The sequence below is a fragment of the Eschrichtius robustus genome, chromosome 11, assembly GCF_028021215.1.
Source record: "Eschrichtius robustus isolate mEscRob2 chromosome 11, mEscRob2.pri, whole genome shotgun sequence".
Classification (NCBI taxonomy): Eukaryota; Metazoa; Chordata; class Mammalia; order Artiodactyla; family Eschrichtiidae; genus Eschrichtius; species Eschrichtius robustus.
In genome coordinates this window covers 61,908,074-61,929,215 of record NC_090834.1, presented here as the reverse complement: position 1 = coordinate 61,929,215, position 21,142 = coordinate 61,908,074, and the positions used below count along the sequence as shown (strand labels likewise).

Below are 21,142 nucleotides of genomic sequence, written 5' to 3'. Positions count from 1 at the left end.
TCTGTGCGAGGGCTTTCTCTAATTGCGGCAAGTGGGGGCCACTCTTCATCGCGGTGCGTGGGCCTCTCATCATCGAGACCTCTCTTGTTGCGGAGCACAGGCTCCAGACGCGCAGGCTCAGTAATTGTGGCTCACGGGCCTAGTTGCTCCGCGGCATGTGGGATCTTCCCAGACCAGGGCTCGAACCCGTGTCCCCTGCATTGGCAGGCAGACTCCCAACCACTGCGCCACCAGGGAAGCCCGAGTTGTGCTTCTTGGGGCTGATCAGAATAGTTGTCTTGGTCTTCTGGGGCTGAGCCTGAGTTATTTCCATCCCCAGCAAAGAGGTGGGAATAGCTCAGGGCCCTGAAAGGGGAGGGAGAGGGGAAGGGTTAACCAAGGGTTAACCTCCTCTTCTGGTCCCAGCCCCACCCTGTGCCCTGCCCAAGCCAAACCTTTTTGGGAACTTGGGCCGCCTGGACCACAGGGATGGTGGTGGGGCCCGGCTGCGTTTCCAGTGTGGCCCCAGTTGGGACTCGTGTGACAGTTGCTGGAGGCAGGTGCCCATTTCTGGCCAAGGAGGGGAAGCTTTCAGCCCCCTTCCCCTGCTCATAGGGTCAGCCTCATTTTACAGAGGGAGAGACGAGGTTCTGAGAAGTGCTGGGACTTACCAAGGCCCCGCACAACCCTGATATTCTGCCTCTCACCCTCCAGACAGGGAACCTACCTTCTGTCCTGCCACACATCCCCCAGCAGACTGGACGTGGCCCAGGACTGGAAGCAGGCCCGAGACATGCCTTCGCAAAATCAGGGCGCCTCTTAGGTTCCAGCTCGGGCCTTGCTGTCCTTGCCCAGACTCCTGTGTTGGCCTCTCTGCCTCCGTTTCCAGTTCCCTCACACACGGCGCCAGAGTGGCCTCCCTAAGGTAACTTGTACTGTTTGCCTGCAAAATATAGTCCAGACTCCTCATCCTAGCATCGAGGTTTTCCTTCTAGGACCCTTTTGAACTTTACATTTTCACCCTCATCCCTCCCTACCAGATGCCTTGGTTGTACTCTGCCTTTGCATTTGCTGTCTCCCCTTTCTAGAACCCTCCTGACCATTCAGGGTACAGCCCCAGCCTCACCGCCTCCCCCAGGAAGCCCTCCCAGCCCAGCGTTAGTCCTTCTTCATTGTGCAGTCCATGTGCCACATGTCCCCCCTCACCTCTGGGAATAGTCACAGGGGTGGGGTCCTCATGGGCACCGCACGCCCAGCTGGGTGGGGCCGGCCTGGCCAACAGCCTCTCCTCTCCTGCTGCCATATCTGTGTTGGCCAGGCCTCTTCCTGGGGAAGGGTAGCCATCGTAGGCTGAGGGCCTACTGTGTGCTAGGATGCACAGGGAGGTTGGTACCCAGGGTCTCCAGTGCTCCCGAGTGTGTGCTGGGGGTTAGGGGCAAAAACTCAAGGCCACTCCTGTGTGTAGGGGCCAGTTTGCTGCTTGCCCTGGGCTCCTCAGGCAAAGCTCTCATTCTGGGCCAGCAGAGGACGCTCCCCCCTGAGGCCCTAATGTGTGTTAGGCCCTGGGTGCAGGGCTCCTTGCAGCAGCACTAGCAGGGCATCCCCTTCTTTCCCAAGCTGCTCAGTGGGGAGCCCAGACTCAGCGGGCAGAAGGGTCCAGTCCTAGTCTGAGTCACACAGTCACTGGTGCTGGACTCTGGCACTCAAGCTCGTGCCCAGCCCCCAGCCCCATCTCCGCCTCCCACCTGGTGCCTAGCGAGGGTTGTCTGACAACTCTGGCGTCAGTTTTCAAAGAAGGACCAGGCTGGCTACCTGCAGGGGGAGGAGGAAGTGGTGGTAGGGCTGCTCAGGCCCACTCCCTCCGTTATAGGGCCAGCCCTTCTGCCAGGTTAGGCAGGAGGGCTGGACCAGAGGGGGAGACATTTTGCCTGAGATCAGCCAGCAGCCCCCCCACCACCACCCCAACTCAGGATTGGGACATGACCTCTGGCAGACCTTAGCACCCAGCTGGGGTGGCAGGGAAGACGGAGGTGCCGATGCTGCATCCCTGCTCTGTGTTCAGCCCTGGGTAGGACCATGAGGCTCTCATCCTCAGCCTCATGCCCAGGTCATCAGCAGCCCCATCCAGGTACAGGCATTGAGAAGAGGGCCCAGAGATGGGTCAGGGACTTGCAAGACTCCAGTGTCACTGGGATCCTAACCCAGGTATGTTTGCCTGGAAGGCCAGAGCTTTTTCCCAGGCCACGCTGGGAAAGATGAGTGCTCTATAAATAAACTGCCCATGTGGCTACGAGTGTGTGCCCTGGCTACTTGGCACAGGAGAGGGATGGAGGGGCCTCTGCAGCCAGTTAGAGGCAGGGTCTGAGTGTGTGGGTGGAGAGAGAAGGAAGGAGGGCTTCCAGAAGGAGGGACCCAACTTGGACCTGGACACCCTCACGGTAAGAAGGAGCAGTGAGCGCAGGGATGGAGCCATGCCCCGCCTCCTGCGTGCACTTGCTGCCTCCCTCCCTGAGGGGGACCTCGAACAATGATGGCTGAAGGGGCCAGGAGAGGGGCGGGTCCACCCTGACAGGGAGACTGGGAAGGCTTCCTGCAGGAGGTGGCACCTGGGCTGAGGCCTGATTGTAAGAAGAGTCGATGTTCCCTGATGAACCATGGATCCTCCAACCATGCCAGGAGGTCAGCTGGACAGGCACAGTTGTCCCAAATCACAGAGGCGGAAACAAGTTCAGGGATGTAGGGCTGGGTCCTGACTGCTCAGCACCCCTCGCCTTCCTGACTGTGGCTTCAGTTGGCGTGGGAGCAGGTGGACACAGGCCTGTGTAAGGGCTGGGGAATGGGCACCCAGGGTCCACCTGGCGAGTCCAAGACTCATCCACCCATGCTGTTGGGACCGATGTTGGGTTCCCCAAGCACTCTTGCCTGCTCCCGAGCCACTGGGTGACCTTGGTTGGATGCTGCTTGGTTCTGAGCTTGGCTCCTCCTCTGGCCCTTGTGGGCTGTTGAGGACTGGTGCTCAGGAGAGGCCTGGTCAGGCCAGGCCCTGACCAGTATTGCTTACAGTGGGCTCCGTTTATCCCCTCAGCATCCCTGGAGACAGGGACCAGAACCCCTGTTTGCAGGGGAGGACCCTGAAGCTCAGGGTGGGTAAGTAACTTGCCCAAGGTCACAGAGCTCCTAAGTGATGACCTAGAGCTTGAACCCAGGTGTGACTGCTCCGGGTCCAGCCTCCCCTTCAGGCTGACCTCCATCCTCAGGCTCTGTTGGTTAGGGCCTGACCTGGGATTGCTGGGGGCAGGGGAGTCTCTTTGCCCCAGCACCTTGAGTCTGGAGGAGTCGGAGAACAGGGCAGGCTGGGCCTGTGATCTCCCCTCAGTCTCTTTCAAAGCCTCCCCAAGTCAGCCTGGTCGGGGCTGAGCAACTCTGGGCGCCCTGGCACAGTGATCGGTACAGATGCACGGCTGGGGCAGGAGGCAAAGGTGGCTTCTCGGAGAAGAAGGTAGCAGTGGTGAGAGCTGGTGGGCAGTGGGGTGTCCTCCAGCCCTCATAGCGCTTTGCCATCCTGTCCTGGGAACTGGCGCAGCCTCCCTGCAGGAAGGCTCTGGTTCTGAGTGCTTGGGTGCTGGGCTGGAGCAGGGCGTGTGGGAGCAGCGGGAATGCCAGGTCTGGGGTGGCAAGAGCAGGGGCTGCCAGCTGCCTGTCCCCACTCCGCATGGGGAAACCTTGTCTCCTTTCAGACCAAGTGGTTACAGGGTACTACTCTGAATCTCAGTTTCCTCATTTGTGAAGCCTGGAACTCTGTCTTTGAGGCCTGGTAAGGGAATGGGCATGTAGTAGGTTCTTAGTGAGGGGTGTTGGGGAGCCCCAGCTCTGCCTCAGAGAGAACTGTCTAGTTTGGGCCCCTGCCACACCCCCCAGCCCCAGGCTTAGGCCAGGGAGGGGGCAGGGATTGCATCTGCACCCAGACTGGGAGGGGCTGGGTGGGCCCTGTCTGGCTGTCTCAGCCCTTTTCTTAGCCTCAAGGGCCAATTAGCCCCCTCAGCCCCACCTGCCCACCTCACACCCCTGAGCCTTCTAAGCCCAGGCCTGGTCGGGGGCCAGGGAGCAGCTGCTGCCTGGTGTGCCTGGAGTCCTCACCCCAGGGTTGTGACCTGGGAGATCTTGGCTGCCTGAGGCTGGGCTGGGGGTGGGAATGGGGGAGCCCTTCTCACTGAGTGGCCCTGAGGCAGCCTCTGCACATCTCTGGGCTCCCAGCCCCGCATTAGTCCCTAGGGAGCTGGGCTCTACCCTGGGATCTTCCTCTTCCTCCTTCCCTGGGCTTCCTGCTTCTCACAGGTCCCAGTGCCTTTTCCTACTGGAGCTGTGGTAGGCTAGGGCACTATGCAAATGAGTATGGATGCAGGAAACCTCAGAGGCCCCAGAGACCCCCATGGCGGCAGTACCTCCTTCCCTGGTGCCTGCCCGTGTGCTTTGTAATAGTTTTTCAGGTGAGCCGCCTCCTGTGTGCCGCCAGCTCCCTAGTCTCTGCCATCAGGTTGGCAAACGCTCAGAACATCTGTTTTGCGCCAGGCCCTGGGCCAGACTCCTGGGTAGGAGGGGCCAGAGTGAGGTGGGAAGCTGTCAGGTAGGCCTGGGCTCCACCCCCGCTTTACCTCCCCCCCCCCCCCCCCCCCCCCCGCTGAGTGACCTGCCACAACCTCAGTTACCCAAGGGTGAAGCAGGGACGCTCACCTCTCCTGTGAGGAGTGGAGGCAACCCAGGATGAGGGCCTGGCCCGAGGCGATGGGAGTCTGTTCCCTTCCCTGTGAGGGCGGAGGATGAAAAGGAGGCAATGCCTAGCTGTCCTCACTACCGCCCACTGTGGGCACTGCCCTACTTCAGCCCCAGTTGCCAAGGAACCACTGGCTTCCTTGCTAACCTGGATTTCTCTATTGATGGGCGGCCTTTGTCTTCCTGCCTAGGGTGCAGCCACTGCCGAGAAAGGCCTGTGTCCAGCTGTGTTTCCAGGCAACCCTAGCCCCTGGAGGCTGCAGGGAGGTCCCCAGGCCGTCAAGCCACTGGCTGGGAAACAGAAATACCTGCCCCCCACCCCCTGCTCCAGGTGGGTACCTGCTTCCCACCTCCGTCTCCCCAGCCCTGCCTCACTTGGCAGGCAGCCCAGCAAGCCCTCTGAGATGAAAGTTGTTCCTTACCTCTCCCTCCCCGGCTAACCCTTCAAGGCCCTGGGGGAAATGCAGGCTTCTCAGCTTGCAGCCTAAGCTTGGTGTGACCTGGGCTCTGCCCCCCAACCTTTCCTCTCCCTTCCTACCCCTCCCACCCCCCAGATTGTCAGTGTGGCTCATCGGGCACCTCTCGTGTACCAGGCTCCACGCCAAGCATTGTACATAAACATAAGAGAATCTCGTTTGTACCTCGTACCTCCCATCGAGTGTGTGCCATAACCCCCTCCACGATTTACACGTGGGGAATCTGAGGCACGGTGAATGCTTACTGAGGGCCTGCTCTGTGTCGGGCTCTGTGCTGAGCATTTAATGTGCGTTCTCTCGGCCTCACAACAGCCCTCTGAGGGATGGGGAATGGGGGTGGGGTCCACAGCCACAGAGCCAGTGAAGAGCAGAGCAAGGAAGGCTGGTTCTCCCCAAGTCAGGCAAGGGCTTCAGATCTGGGTTCAATCCCCCACCCCGAGCCCAGCCTCTAGGCTGTTAATCGTCAGCCTGCTCCCTGGCCCTCTTGACCTTGGGAGAAGGTGGACCCTCTCCTGAGTGCCTTTTCTGATCCCCCTGGTTCAGCACGTACCTATTCACGTGCTGGGCACCCTGCACGGGGGCAGCACGTCAGTGGGGAAGGGCTGGGTGCGTAGCCTGGTCACACCCAGGGCGAGAACTGCACAAGTGAGGTGCTGGTTGGGGGCTTCCAGGAGGAAGTGACTTCGAGCTAAGCTCTGAAGGAAGGGTAGCTGTCAGTCGGGTGATGGGAGGGGTTTCTGGGCAGAGGAAACAGCAGGTACCAGTGCCAGGTGAGAGAGGCAAGTGTGGGGGACAGAAAGAAGCTCAGAGTGGCTGGAGTTGTGGGGAGGGACAGGGGTCAGATCTGGGTGTTGAGACGCCTAAGCTGCAGTGGGGCTGAAGTGGAGGCCAGGGAGGAGGCCAGGGGGCAGGCGAGGGGTGGGGTGAGCATGGAGCTGTGGGAGACCCTTGGAGGAGGCCGCCACGGAGGCGGGTGAGGCTGGAGAGGGAATGCGTGGAGATGGGGCCCCAGGCTGGGGCTGGGTGACCCTACGAGCTTCAGTTCTGGGAAAGGGGAAGCTGCTGAGGCCTGAGGAGGCCCGGGTGGTGACACAGCTTCCTCTTTCTCTGAGGCCTCCGGGGGGGGGGGCTGCACCTCCCTGGGGCTCTGGCACCTCCCGCTGGGGCCCTGGTCACAGCTTTGCTAGTTGGCTTTCTTCCAGGGAATTTCTGGTTCTAATTGTTTGGGCAGTTTTTTTGGAGGGTGGGGATGGGCTGAGCGTGAGGAACCCCTCCCACCACCCCACGCCCCCCGTGAACCTGTTTTCTCAGAGGCCTCCTGCTCCAGACACCGGGGCAGGGTTTTGTGGTGGGTGAGACAGACATCCCTGCCCTCGCTGCTGTCTGGTGGAGGGGGGCGGGGGCAAGCAATAAACAAGTAAGCAAACAAACAGTTATAAGCCTTGGTGGGAGGTGGAGAGGGAAAGAAGGGGTGACAGGGAGGAAATCACATGACCTATGTCAGGCTCGTTACCTCATTTAAACCTCATGACAGCCTTGCTCTGGGACATAAACATCCCCATCTTGCAGGTGAGGAAACAGACCCAGCAAGGTGAAGCAGGGGCTCAGGTCCCCCAGGGAGTTGGTGACAGTGGGAACAGGCCTCAGGCTGAGATTTCAGGGAGGAGTGGCCTCTAAGCTAACTTCCTTCTCTGCCCCTGGGGCCTTGTAGGGTGGTTCTCCTCTGCCAGGAGCCCTGAGGCCAGAGAAGACCGGGCTGAGGGTCTGCCCATCTTTGACAGCCCTCCCCCAGGAAGCCCTCAGGAGGTGCCCGGAGGTGCAGGGCTTTGGAAGGTCACTGATTGCCCTGCCTTCTGGAAGGCAGAGGGGTGGGGATGGAGCCTTCTCAGACTCCCCTCCCCCAGCCAAGGGGCTTGATCTGAACTTGCTTTTCAGTCAGGGTTCCAGGGCTCAGAGCGTAGGTGCCGGAGGCTGGGTGGGGAGAAGGCGCAGAGGGGAGTCAGAGCAGCAGGGGTCCACGTGCGTGCAGGGGTGTTCTGGGTGGAGGCCAGCGGCTGCCTGACTGGGCAGGTCCTCTGGGGGCTCAGGCTGATTGTGGGGGCCGGGGGAGAGACTCGGGCAGCCAGACTGGAGTAAGTGCTGGTTTGGGGTAATTAGAAGGCACATAATTAGAAGGCGTCAGGGCGCTAGGCAGCAAGCGTCTGTGAATGTGCCTGAGTGGGCCCTCGCTGGCTTTGAGTCTGGGCCTTTGGACCCCATTTTCCTCCTCGAAGTCTTGAGATCATAGCTCCCTGTCTGTCTGGAGGTGAGCAGCTGCACAGCCCCTCCCTGATGGCTCAGGTCACCCAGCAGGTGCCAGTCACGGCCAGGGGTGGGACTGGGGGGAGTCTCTCCTCGGTGGCTGTTGGGTCTCTTACTTTCCACCCCTGCCCCAGCTCTCTGGCCCACCCTGGGGATATGGACGGGTGCTGTATCTGGGGGCTGGACAGGGCTACGGGGCCGGCCTGAGGTCTTGGGGCTCGTGGTCAAGTCTGTGGGTGAGCTCCCATGAAGAACCAAGGAGGGGGCCTTGGAGAGATGGGCTTGAGTAGGAACTGGGCCTGGGCAGGGGGGACACTTGTGACCATGTTGGAGGAGGGACCGGTGGAGGATGGGTCAGAGGATGCCACCTGTTGGGTGCTGACTGCCAGGGTGCAGCCTTCACTCTACTCTGTGGCTGGACCTTCTGTCCCAGGTTTTCCCCTGAGCTGGCCTTGGGCCGAGAGCCACTGCCAGTGACCTGGAGAGTCCCGAGGATAGTGTGACCACTGCCCCAGCCCCTCCCCTGGGTGTAATTCAAACCCCTGGCCCGCCAAGGTCTGTGCCAGGCCAGGCCCACGCGCAGCCGGATCAGTTTCCTCTGGCTCCTTTTCCTGGTGGGAAGTCCGGGCCGCCTGTAGGCCAAGGAGCTCTCGGCTCTTCCGTGACCTGGGGTTTACTTACTGCAGGCAGTGCTTCTCCTGCCAGACTGGGCATCAGACAGCCCCGGGGTTCTAGGCAGGGCCCCCTCAACATGCTGGGCTTGGCTGCTCAAGGCTGCCCCTTGGGGGTCAGAGGCTGCCTGTGGCCTGTACCTGAGGCCCTCCATATACACCCCTCTCTCACCCTCCTGAGCCTGGAGACAGGCCTCCTGGAAAGAGGTCATCGAACTCCCTTTTTCTGCCACTATCCCTTTTGTGCAATCCAAATTTTTCTTCCTGCTCTTCCAACCTCGTCTACTGGCTGGAGACTTTTCTACAGAGGAGGCCACACCCTGGAGCCTGGGGGCTCAGCCTCAGGCCCGTGCCCGTCACCCTCTATGCCCTCACATGCCTTATTTGGTTTCTTGGCACTTCCCTCCATCTGGCACGGGACGCTCACTGTTTATCTGTTGGTCGTTGGTCTCCCCTGGGGTGTGAGCTCCCTGAGGACAGCGCCTGTCTTGTTCATACCTTTTCCCGTGCTGAGGGCAGTGCCCAGCACACAGCAGGTGCCCAAGAGAAGACAGAAGGCTTGAATGCTGGCTGCCACTCCCACCCCTACAGGTCTGCCCGCGGCTCAAGAGATGCAGTCAGACACATCCCAGATCTCTGGAGAAGTCTGCTGGGCGGGACCGTGGGACCCGTGGGAGGACCAGCACTGTGATGGGGTTGGGGGTGGGGGAGCTTTGGGGAAATGGAAGTCTAGAGAGGCTTCCACAACAAGAGGCCTTTGTGTTGGGCTTTGAAGTGTGGCGGAAAAGGCCTTCCTTGGAGCAGAAACAGCAAGAGTGAAGGCAGAGAAGCAGGAGAGGCGGGCATGCTTGTGGGCCCCAAGGAGTTCTGAGAGGCAGGAGCCTGAGAGCTGGGGATGCAAGCGGGGAGGCCGGGCGTGGGGTCGCTGTCAGTGCTCTCGTTCCTCCCACCCTCGGGGCTGAGGCTGTAGGCTTCCTTCCTCCCCTGCTCCCCTGCCCGGGCCTAGGGCAGCTGGCTGTTTATGGAAGAGGCAGGAAGCCCTTCCTCCTCTGGGAAGCTGCCCTGGGAGGCTGGCCCCAGATAGGGTGCCCCCACCTCTGCTAGGACCTGCAGTGGACCAGAGGGCAGGGCCGGTGAGTGTAGGCCAAGCCGCCCCAGCATTCTGCCCGCCTGGTGACACCTCTCGATGTTCCTGTCCAGCCCCGTCCTGGAAGGAGCACTGGGAGGACGGCAGCTGCCTGCCTGCCTGCCTGTCCCGTCTCAGTCTGAGCCTCCCCTCCATCTGCCTGAGGCTGGCGACCCACTGGGGCTTGAGGATGAAGCTGAGCCCACCGCACTGGCCCCTATCCTGCCTCCTTGTGGTGAGTTGGGGATGGGACCGTGGGGAAGGTGAGTCCTGAGCCCTGCGCTCAGGAACCTCTTGCCCTGGCGGGTGCTGCGGTTGGTTACCTGGATCTTCTTTTTTTTTTTTTTTTTTAAACATCTTTATTGGAGTATAATTGCTTTACAATGGTGTGTTAGTTTCTGCTTTATAACAAAGTGAATCAGTTATACATATACATATGTTCCCATATCTCTTCCCTCTTGCGTCTCCCTCCCTCCCACCCTCCCTATCCCACCCCTCTAGGTGGTCACAAACCACCGAGCTGATCTCCCTGTGCTATGCGGCTGCTTCCCACTAGCTATCTATTTTACATTTGTTAGTGTATATATGTCCATGCCACTCTCTCACCCTGTCACATCTTACCCCTCCCCCTCCCCATATCCTCAAGTCCATTCTCTAGTAGGTCTTTGTCTTTATTCCCGTCTTGCCACTAGGTTCTTCATGACCTTTTTTTTTTTTTTTCCTTAGATTCCATATATATGTGTTAGCATACTGTATTTGTTTTTCTCTTTCTGACTTTCTTCACTCTGTATGACAGACTCTAACTCCATCCACCTCACTACAAATACCTCCATTTCGTTTCTTTTTATGGCTGAGTCATATTCCATTGTATATATGTGCCACATCTTTATCCATTCATCCGATGATGGACACTTAGGTTGCTTCCATGTCCTGGCTATTAGAAATAGAGCTGCAATGAACATTTTGGTACATGACTCTTTTTGAATTATGGTTTTCTCAGGGTATATGCCCAGTAGTGGGATTGCTGGGTCGTATGGTAGTTCTATTTTTAGTTTTTTAAGGAACCTCCATACTGTTCTCCATAGTGGCTGTATCAATTTACATTCCCAACAGTGCAAGAGTGTTCCCTTTTCTCCACACCCTCTCCAGCATTTATTGTTTCTAGATTCTTGATGATGGCCATTCTGACCGGTGTGAGATGATATCTCATTGTAGTTTTTTTTTTTTTTTTTAAAGATTTTAATTAATTTATTTATTTTTATTTTTGGCTGTGTCGGGTCTTCGTTTCTGTGGGAGGGCTTTCTCTAGTTGCGGCGAGCGGGGGCCACTCTTTATCGTGGTGCACGGGCCTCTCACTGTCGCGGCCTCTCTTGTTGCGGAGCACAGGCTCCAGACGCGCAGGCTCAGTAGCTGTGGCTCACGGGCCCAGTTGCTCCGCGGCATGTGGGATCCTCCCAGACCAGGGCTCGAACCCGTGTCCCCTGCATTGGCAGGCAGACTCTCAACCACTGCGCCACCAGGGAAACCCCTCATTGTAGTTTTGATTTGCATTTCTCTAATGATTAATGATGTTGAGCATTCTTTCATGTGTCTGTTGGCAATCTGATATCTTCTTTGGAGAAATGTCTATTTAGGTCTTCTGCCCATTTTTGGATTGGGTTGTTTGTTTTTTTGTTATTGAGCTGCATGAGCTGCTTATAAATCTTGGAGATTAATCCTTTGTCAGTTGCTTCATTTGAAAATATTTTCTCCCATTCTGAGGGTTGTCTTTGTGGCTCTTCTTTTGAAGAATCGAGGCAGTCTGACCCTAGGAAGTGCCTCCTGCCCCACGTGCTCCTGGTGCCGTTGGCCTCTCAGTGTTTGGCACGTGCTGGAGCCGGGTCTAGGGCCTGAGGAGGTCTCTAGCACCTCCCGTGTGACATTCCCTCTGCCCTTCAGGGTAGCTGGCTCTACACTGTGCCTGCCCCAAACTGGGGCCCAACTGGAGGACTGGGGGATCTCCCCTGCGGGCAGGATTCAGGGCAGATAGTTCACACCTGGAATGGGAAGAGAGGGAGCTCCGAGAGGAATAGGGGGAGGACACAAATGGAGAAGATCCTTCCTTTGGGGCCTGTCATGCCCTGTGTGGGTCCCAGGGTGTGAACGGGCTGGCCTTGTGTTGTGGGAAGGTCACGGAGGAGGATGTGGTCCCAGAGACTCAGCCGAGGCCCCGAGGCACCATCTGCAGCCTCGTCCCCAGGGATGATGAACTGAGGCTGGTTAATGACATTTTCAGCTGTGGTGTGGGGACCAAGGCAGCAGGAAGGGGGGGCGGAACCTGAGAGAGGAATTTGGAAGAATTTCCTCCTCATCATCCTGGTTAGCTAGAAGGGCGTGACTCACAGACCCAGGGGCTCAAGATCCTGATCTGGCCCTGTCTGAGGCGTTTCAGCACTTTCCAGAAGCAGATGTGGTTCTCCCCTTGCCTAGGCAATGGCAATGCAGCAGGTCTGGGACGGGCAGATTTTACTTGTAGCACAAGGGATTGAGGTTAGAGAGTGTCCCCAAAGCCTGGGGGTGGCCCTGTATATTGGTGGCCCTTGTGCCTGGGGTGACTGAAAGTGGGTGGGGGGTAGGTGGCCCCAGAGATGCCATGTCCTAGTGCTTTCCGCTCCCTCAGTGTGTCCTGCCCTCTTTTCTTCCAGCTGTTGCCCTGGCCTCTGGCCACTGCAACATCAACAACTCCTTGGCCGTGCCCACCTGGCGAGGAGCCCAACCTGGTGAGCTCGCCCTGCCCATCCACCTCTCCTGGGAAGACTGTTGAGGGCCAGGGGCAGGGACCTCAGGCCTGGCTCCTGGCTTTGTTCTCACTCTTTCCCTCCTGCAGGAACCAGGGCAGGGCACATTATGCAGGTCCTGCCCCCCAGGCACCTTCTCAGCTTCCTGGGGCTCTAGCCCTTGCCAGCCGCACTCCCGCTGCAGCCCTCGAGGGAGGCTGGAGGCCCAGGTGGGCACGGCAACTCGAGACACACTATGTGGAAACTGCCAGCCTGGGTGAGCCATGGGGTGGGGTGTGGGTGTTCATGACCAGGTGACCAGGACTTGAGATCCTGGGATCCCAGCCTCACTCACCTCTTGAGTGGGCCGCGGTCTTCCCATCTGTGAAATGGGGTGGGTCAGGACCAGTGAGGGTGCCCAGTAGGAAGGTCCAGCCTCTCTTAAGGATAGTTTTTGGGCTTCAGTAACATCTTCCCTCCCTGCAGGTGGTTTGCCCCGTCAGAGGTCCCCCGTGTTCCCTGTCAGCCGTGCTCCTGGACACCCCTGGGTACTCGCGGCTGTTACGGTGAGTGGCAGGTGGTGGCTAGGACTGGCGGGGTATGTGTGGGGAGGGGTCTGGCGAGCTTAAGCCCAAGGGTCCCGCAGTGTCCGTCTGGGGCAGTGGGGTCCTCACACCCCTAGCCCAGGGGAGGGTGTGCAGCCACAGGGTGTCCAGCAGGTCCACTGGCTGTGTCTTCTCACCCCGCCTTTGAGTGGCAGAGACTGTCCAGCAGGTGGCTGCCACAGCTAGGGGCTCACATCCTGACCGGTCTCCTGTCCTTATCCCCTCGAAACAACCCATGTAGCTGAGTGTGAGCACATACGCTTACACACATGCACCTCCTCTCACCTGTTGAGTTGGTCACCTTCTGAGGCAACTAACTCATGGGTCAGGCTGTGGGGAGGCGGGATCCAGTGTCGCTGTGCCCAGGCATGTGCACCGTTGCCTTTTGTTCACCCCTCTGACCCATCATGAGGGGTGGACAGAGGCCTCAGGGTCTGGCCATCCTGAGGGCTGAGGAGGCCTTGCTCAGGCTGGCTGACTGGTCAGATGGCCAAAAAGGAGGGGGTGAGTTGCCCTTTACTTCCCCACCATGGTGGAGAGTGGGTGCTCTGGACATGCCGGTACCACCCACCGCCCCGACCCCTGCCCACAGTAACCCGGGCCCTGGGCCTCTCTGAGTGTGTTTCTCTCTGCCTCTGTCTTTCCTCCATGCCTCCATCCTCCGTGGTGCTCAGAGCGGGGACAACGGGCCCGACGTGGCGTGGAGGTGGCAGCAGGGGCGAGCGGCGCAGGGGAGACGCGGCAGCCTGGGAACAGCACGCGGGCGGGCAGCCCTGAAGAGACGGCTGCCCAGTACGCGGTTATTGCCATTGTGCCCATCTTCTGCCTCATGGGGCTGCTAGGCATCCTGGTGTGTAACCTGCTCAAGCGGAAGGGCTACCACTGCACGGCCCACAAGGAGGTCGGGCCTGGCCCTGGAGGCGGAGGCAGCGGTGAGGCCCAGCCTGGGGCTGGGTGGGGAGGCCAGAGGGCGCAGGCTGAGAACCTACTTGGTCTGGAGGGTCTGACGGGGAGGGGCCTGCAGAGGGCTACTCGGGAGAGTTTCCCAGAGGTGCCGCACGTGGGCCGCAGAGGAGACACTGTGGACTGACAAAGTGGAAGGAAGGGTGAGGTGGCCCGAGGTGGCAACTGGGGCGGAGCAGAGGCAGAGCGGAGGTCAAGTGGCTTTAGTGGGATTCCCTCCCTGTGTGAGGCCCTACCCAGGTGTAAGGGCCTGGACTCCTCAGGGGCTGCAGTTGTGTGTGTGGTTCAAGGGTTGGACTGCTTTCTGGGTACTCAGGGTGACCTCCGACCTCTGGCCTGAAGGGCTGGCAGGGCAGCTGTCCTGGACCGGGACCATGAGAGGCTCAGGTTTCAGCTCCAGGCTGTGGTTTGAGTTACGAGCCCTGGAACCAGAGGGAGAGACATGTTCCTCCTGCCCCTACCCCAGGGCCCTGGGTCCCTTTTCTTCTTCCCCTTACCCCCCCGCGCTGTCCCCCGAGGGCCAGTAGGGCCGGGATCCCACACGCACATACACTGCTCACAGAACTTGGGGGCCAAGTCAAGATAGAATGGCGCCTGCCATGCCAGCGCCATTTTCAACCTCTGACACTGCAGTCTGCAGGGGGCAGGAGGGGGACAGGCGCTTTAGGCAGGCAGGAAAGTGGCAACTCAGGCCATTTTGCCTGGAACTGCACTTGTTTTCCTGGCCTAGGACTCCCTTTAACTGTTGGCTACTGCCTGGGTGCGAGTCCTAGGAGTTCTGTTTGCTGCTGGCCCAGGAATGATTGCATGGCTCATTCTCATGCCCTTGAGGTTCGGGTCCTCAGTTAGTTATACCGATAGGGCGGTGTGCAGGGAGGTGATAGGCCTGGGACGGCAGAGTTTGCCGGGGCTGTCGGAGGTTCTAGGCAGAGAGGCAGCCCACAGCTCCCTGAGGCTAAAGAGAGGAGAGGGCAGGCCCTGAGAGAGGCTGGTTCCCTCATCCCACACACTCTGCAGGGACGGTGGAGTTCAGATGGCCCTGAAACCGCTAAGCCCCTGGTGCTGCTGGGTGCAGGGAGCAATGATGCTAAGTAGTGAAGGTGATAATGGGCTCAGAATCAGAGCTGAGGCCCTTAGGTACGCATACACCCAGGCCAGGGGCGCCCTCTGCTGCCATGTCCTGGTGTAGCCTGTGAGCCCAGAGTGTGCCCCTGCCTCCTTCCCTAGGATCATGGTTCTCTGCTCTTCCCCAGGGGTCAACCCTGCCTACCAGACTGAGGACGCCAATGAGGACACCATTGGGGTCCTGGTGCGCCTGATTACGGAGAAGAAAGGTGAGGGGGGAGGTCTGACCCCATCCCTCCCAGAGCTCTGCTCTGCCCCTCCCGCCGGGATACCTCAGGCCAGCGTGCCCCTCTCTGACCACTGTGGTTCATGAGGCTGCCGCCTCTCTGCCTGCTCTTGCCTGGTGAGAGGTGGAGGAAAAGGCACACAGCCTGGGCCAGCGAGGGGGTGGCGGGTAGGTAGGGGGATTTGTGCTGGGGCAGGAGGTTGGGGGGAGTGTCCCTCACAGCCCAGAGCCGGGTTCTGACTACAGCTGCCCACAGAGAATGCAGCGGCCCTGGAGGAGCTGCTGAAGGAGTATCACAGCAAACAGCTGGCGCAGACCAGCCACAGGCCTCTGCCCAGGTAAGTGGGCAGGTGGGCAAGGAGGGCCCCAAACCACAGGTAATCAGCCTGCCTCCTGGGGACTCACCACTTGGGTATGTTGCCCCTCCTGTCACCCCGCTTCCCCTTCACTACCTCCTGGGGTCTCCTGGGCCTGCCCTGCCCCAGTGACTGCTCCCACCTGTGTCTTCCACAGGCTGCCGCCGGGCCCACCCAGCACGCCGCACGTCTGCCCACATCGCCACCACCTCCACACTGTGCAGGGCCTGGCCTCACTCTCTGGCCCCTGCTGCTCCCGTTGTAGCCAGAAGTGGCCCGAGGTGCTGCTGTCCCCCGAGGCTGCAGCTGCCACCACTCCTACTCCCAGACTCCTGCCCAACCCAGCCAGGGCGCCCAAGGTCGGGGCCAAGGCAGGACGCCAGGGCGAGATCACCATCTTGTCTGTGGGCAGGTGAGGAGGGCATAGACACAGCAGGGTGCCACGACATGACATGACAGCTCTGGGGGAGGCAGGGCCCTAGCCTGATCCATGAACAGTGGTTCAGTGGTGGCCTCACCTTTCCTGGCCTCAGTGGGCCTCTTTGCAGTGGGGGTGGCCAGGGAAAAGCCAAGTCTTCCCAGCTACGCTCTCTCACATGGAGTCCTTGGGCCCCCAGGGCAGGGTCACAGCCCCCATCACACCTGCGCCGCCTCAGGCTAAGAGCCTGTCCACCTGCAGCCTAGTGTCGGGAGGTGTTGGGAGCTTGTCAGTGGGTGGGAAGACGTGGGGAGGGCTCAGGCTCTGACCCATGAACTTGCTGTGTGACCCTGGCGGGTGCTGCGCCCTCCACACCTGGGGTCCCTCCTCTAATGGAGGATGATCGCACTACCTCTCCTCACAGGTTCCGTGTGGCCCGAATTCCTGAGCAGCGGACGAGTTCAGTGGCCTCGGAGGTGAAGACCATCACGGAGGCCGGGCCCTCAGGGGGTGATCTCCCTGACCCCCCACGATGTGGCCTCTCCAGTGAGCAGCGGGCACTGCTGGGAAGTGGTGGAAGCCACCCTAAATGGCTGAAGCTCCCAGCAGAGAACAAGGCCGAGGTGAGGACCAGAGGGGAAAGGTGTCTGTTGGCACCTGTGCCAACCCCAACTGCAGATGGGGCAGGGGTGGAGGTACAGAGGGCTACTTTCTTGGAGTCCAGAAGCCCCCTGACAGCTCTGACCCCTCACCCCTGCCCCCCAGGAGAACCGCTATGTGGTCCGGCTGAGTGAGAGCAACCTGGTCATCTGAGGGGCTGTCTCGTCTGAGGACACTGCAGCCCTGCCCTGGGAGGTTCCGAAGGCTTCCTGGAGGAGGTAGAGCTGCAGCTGAGCCAGTGAGGATCCAGAATGGCCCAGCAGACAGAACAGCCAAGGCCAAGGCCTGGAGGTGGGAGCGTCCACCCCAGTGAGGAGGCAGGCCAGCCGGCCGGCGGGTGCTGTGTGCAGGAGCAGGTTGAGAGCCCCTCCCGTCCCTGCCGCCCATTTCCTTCCCTGCAGGATGTCCCTGACGCCGTGCCCTGCCCTGGCTGGATCCTAGGAGCCCACAGGGTCCTCTGCACCACCGGGTGGCTAGGCCTCAGTGGTGGGGAGGGGCCCTCTACCTGGCCCCCCTGGCTCCACGCCTTAGTGATGAGCCACCCCTTGCCTCTGTAGAGGGGACCTCCCCCTCCTTTCTGACAGGTCCTGCAAAGGGAGGGATCAACAAAAAGCCATGAGCTAGGAACCGAGTTCCTGGGCAAGCCCCTGGCCATTACTGGGTCCCAATTCTTCTGACTGTGAAGCGGGGAGAGAGTGGCGTCTCGGTGCCCAGGGCCTTCCAGCATCTTGCAGGCTCTGGGCTGGGTCGTGTAGATGGAGAGCTTGACCCCTTGCCACCCCTCCCACTAGTAGTTTTATCTGGCCCCGTTTTTGCTGCTTCAGGGCCACCACCTTCAAGGCTCCCATGGGGCTGCCCATCCATGGCTCTGCCTACGGAAGGGGCATAATGCACGTGCCTGCCCCTGACCCTGCTGTTTGTTTTTATTGAAATTGAAAAAACAGACTTGACCTGGGCAGGGCTGTGGTACAGAGCCCCAGCCTGCCCAGCCACCCACAAGATCTCAGGCACTTTGGAGGGTAAGGGGTGAGGCTTCTGGCCTCGGTGGTTTCTGTGTCCCTGTGGTGTTGGTGTGTTCGTCCCCTGGCCTGGGCAGTGCGGGCGACTGCCCAGCCCGCGTCTCCACTCTGGCTCAGCAACCTCGTTATTTATGTGGGGCTGTGCAGGCATGGGCCCACTGCTGTCCCCATTTCTCTTATTTATTGAAACTTTGCTGTTGTCCCACCCTTGTGTCTCCACGCCCATCCATTTGTTGAATAATAAAAGGTGGGAAAGTAGTGTCATGAGGAGCTTCTTTTTCCCTGTGTCTCTTCCCAGGTCTGCCCAGTGAATAGTTCTGTGTCGGGCTCCGTGTGTGGGACAGGCCATCCCTCCCCTGGCAGCGCCTGCTGTTTGGCAGGTGGACACCAGGCAGCAGCTGAAGTGGGGCCGGAGGAGGCCTCTCAGGTCACCTGGTTCTCACTGAAGGCTCTAGAAGCAGTGCTGTCCAACGGAAATAGAGTGTGCGCCACGTATGTAATTAAAATTTTTCTAAGAGCCACATTTTAACAAGTAAAAAGGAACAAGTGAACTTATTTTAAATGATACCGACAATGTATTTTACTTAAACCAGTATATATAAAATACTTTCATTTCAATATAAAATCAGTATAAAAATTATGAATGAACCATTTTTTTGCTTTGAAATGTGGTATGTAAAATACACTTAAAGCACATCTTAATATGAAGTAGCAGCATATTTCAAGGGCTTGATAACCACATGTGGCTAGTGGCTCCTGTATTGGACAGCACACCTCTAGAGGAAGTGGAGCCTGGCACATGGATGGGGTAAGTAAGGCATATTGAGGGCTGGAGAATGTGGGAAGGGGAGCTGTGTTCCACAGAGAGGGAACAGCATGTACAAAGGCCGGACGGCAATGAAAATATGAGGAGCTGGAGAAGCTGCAAGTACAGAGTGACTAAGGTGTGAAGGCTGGGCTGGGGGTGGCAGCAGAAGGCAGCCACATGGGCTCTTGGAAGCCACTGGCCCTATGCCAGGGATGCCCAAGAGCCTCTAGAGCATTCAGGAAGGGGAAAAAGTATGACTGGCCAGCTCATTCCTGACCACTGTGGAGGGTGGAGGAGCTGTGGGAGCAGGGATCCACAGGAGGCTGTTGCAGCCATCCAGACGAGACGGGGGAGCAGGGGTTTGCGGGGGCGATGGAAAGACTCCTGGGACAGAGGACAGAACTGCTAGGGCTTGGTGCCGGGATGTGGCTCACGGGATTAGGGCCAGCTGGGTGGGGAGCAGTGATGCAGACCCACGGGATGTCCTGAGGCACCTGCATGTGAAGGCCCGCGGCGCTCGAGAGACAGACCTGGGCTACGAGGATACCTGGAAGCACTCAGATGGGCATTTGCACCAGGACTGGACTGGGAGGGAGCACGTTCCAGGGAGAGAGCTCAGGGAAGGCCCAAAAAGGTGGGAAGGAAAGCAAGCAGGAGAGTGCAGCATCCTGGAAGCCAGGGAAGGACGAGAGTGTGGGGAGCAGGGTGGGTCACAAGGCCAGGCGCTGCTGCAAGGTCAGGACTAGCGTCCCCTGGCTAGCCGACACAGGGATGTGGCGAGAGCAGAGCCAAGTCCCAGTGGGCTGAGCTTCCTGCAGAAGCCTGACTGTGCCAGGTAATAGCTGGTGGGCCCTCAGGCTCCAGGGAGAGAGGGTTTTTTAGTTAATTCCAGGTTCTTTTGGTGTTTTTGGTATGGTTTTAAAAGACAGAGGGTCTTCTCTGGTGGTCCAGTGGTTAAGACTCCGCGCATCCACTGCAGGGGGAGCGGGTTCAATCCCTGGTCGAGGAACTAAGATGCCCGTGTGCTGCGTGGTGTGGCCAAAAAAGAAAAAAGAAAAAAAAAAAAAAAAAGATGGAAGGAAAGGACATATTTCAACACTAATGGGAAAGAGGCCCAAAGAGAGGCTGAAGAACCAAAAAGTGACGGTTCATGGAACTTGGGGAGGTGTGGAAAGGGACACCCTGCGGGAGGCCCAGGCTTCACACAGGGCAGAAGCCATGGCAAGGGGCCGGCCTAGCAGCTTCAGAGAAAAATCCCCGCCTGAGGGGAGGCTGAGCTTTGAGATTCGACCTCTCCCTTCCTCTCACCTCTCTTAGGGCACAGGCTTCTCTCTGGGGCTTCTCAGGTGGGCAGGAAAGGGAGGGCACCTCTGAGGACCCAGGAGGCAAAGCATCACCTGCTCTAGGAGAGGGGAGGGAAGGAGGTAGGGGACCAGTGGGCATCACCAGTGCACCCCGGGGAATGTTCCCTGGGGCCACCGTGGTGCGACTGGTGTCCCTACTTGCCAGCTGTTCAGCTGCACCTCAGGGTGTGGCTTCTCAAATTTGGCTGTCCCCTCAGCCAACCCCACTTCACCGAGGACTTGTGTGACACACTGAGATGATGAGGACGAGACAGTGCCCTGGGGGAAAGGGGTGGGAGGCTGAGCCCTCCCACTCTCTGGCCTCCTTTCCCAGGGGGAAGTTTGACTCTGGTCTCTGGATGTCCTCTTGCCTGGGGTGAGGCACATACAGATGCCAGCGATGGTGGAGGCCGAGGCTGGGTCTGGGCTTCCCAGGTTAGGTAACGCACACCCCATCTCAGTGCTGGGCCCTGGGGTAATAAGCACTGCTCCCCTCCAGACCACTCCCACCACCCCAATTTCCTGCTTGCTGGAAGGTAAGAGAAGGGATAGTCTCTTGTCCCTGGAGGATATTGAGGTGAGCTCCCAAAAGAGTGGGATGCGGAGCTGAGGGATCAGGTAGGGGTGTGTCTGATACTCTTGGCTTTTAGGGCCCCTGCCCTCACGTGGAAGCTTTCTTGGCTCTAAATCCTGCTCTTGAGCTCAAGGTAGGCCCAGGCTGTTGGCAGGGCTGGGAGCTGGAGGACACGGTGGGGCCCTGGGCCAACCACTGAGGACAGTTCTCAGAGTGCCCTCTCTCACTCCATAACCCGTCCTCCATGGGCCAGAATGGTGGGTGCTGGGGCCCTGGTCTCTGCCTTCCACCTGCTCCTGGCCCCCAGCCCTGCCACTGACCTGGAGCTGAGTCCCTGGGAAAAATCCCCTTCCTGTGCAGGGGAAGAGAGCCCAGCAATGCCCTCCCCTACCACACCCAACAGAGCTTTCTGCCATCACAAGGGAGGGAGAATGAGTTTCATGTCAGATGAGGACAGGAGAGGAAACTGGGGAAGGTGCTATGGAGGCCCAGGGTACCGTTTGGTAGAAAGGGCTGGAGAGTCAGGAGTCCTGAGTGTTAGCTACAGCCAGGTCACTTAGCCTCTTTGGGCCTCAAGTATTCTCTCCATTTGAGGAAGCTGAATACTTGGAGGCTGGGAGAGCGTGGACTGCAGGGGCCAGGCCCTAGGATGGGATGGTGGCTGTGATAACCAGGGAGAGAAGCCCAGGCCTGGACTAGGGCAGTGGCTTTGCCCAGCAGGGCAACGAGAGAGATGTTTAGGATGTAAATAAAACTGACAGCACTTGATGACCATTTGGATGGAGACCATATGACTGCCTTCAACTGTCCTTCTGGGACTACAAACCACACTAAGCCCTTCCCTTGGTTTCCCACCTGACCAATTTACCCTTGAAGTGAGTACAGGCATTGCCTCCTCCAGGGTGGGCAGGAGAACGTGGGGCGTGGGGCCTGGGGCTTGGTGCCTGGGCTTTGGAGCCAGACCAA

At 59.1% G+C, this 21,142-nt stretch overlaps 1 protein-coding gene across 2 annotated transcripts; it reads left to right on the top strand.

Moving 5' to 3' along the window:
- The first annotated feature begins 822 nt into the window (after nt 1-822).
- RELT (RELT TNF receptor) lies at nt 823-17,986 on the top strand. 2 transcript variants are annotated; one of them, XR_011075367.1, is made up of 12 exons: nt 823-904; nt 9,398-9,558; nt 12,008-12,082; nt 12,190-12,356; nt 12,566-12,645; nt 13,359-13,616; nt 14,901-14,981; nt 15,255-15,336; nt 15,512-15,766; nt 16,197-16,395; nt 16,538-16,723; nt 17,750-17,986. XR_011075367.1 is itself a non-coding variant. In XM_068554856.1 (11 exons), exons 2-11 carry the CDS (start codon nt 9,514-9,516, stop codon nt 16,583-16,585), a joined length of 1,290 nt encoding a protein of 429 aa, XP_068410957.1. In that variant the 5' UTR covers nt 823-904; nt 9,398-9,513; the 3' UTR covers nt 16,586-17,673. The 2 variants fall into 2 exon arrangements, 1 of the variants encoding a protein (XP_068410957.1); XM_068554856.1 differs by lacking the exon at nt 17,750-17,986 and having other exon boundaries at nt 16,538-17,673.
- Nucleotides 17,987-21,142: the final 3,156 nt, after the last annotated feature.

What these genes read in the sequence shown, in the direction of transcription:
- RELT (XM_068554856.1), top strand. Translation starts at nt 9,514, where the DNA reads ATGAAGCTGAGCCCACCGCACTGGCCCCTATCCTGCCTCCTTGTG. An exon ending in CCTGATTACGGAGAAGAAAG is followed by an intron (nt 14,982 to 15,254) that starts GTGAGGGGGGAG and finishes AGCTGCCCACAG; the next exon opens with AGAATGCAGCGGCCCTGGAG. An exon ending in AGCCACAGGCCTCTGCCCAG is followed by an intron (nt 15,337 to 15,511) that starts GTAAGTGGGCAG and finishes TGTCTTCCACAG; the next exon opens with GCTGCCGCCGGGCCCACCCA.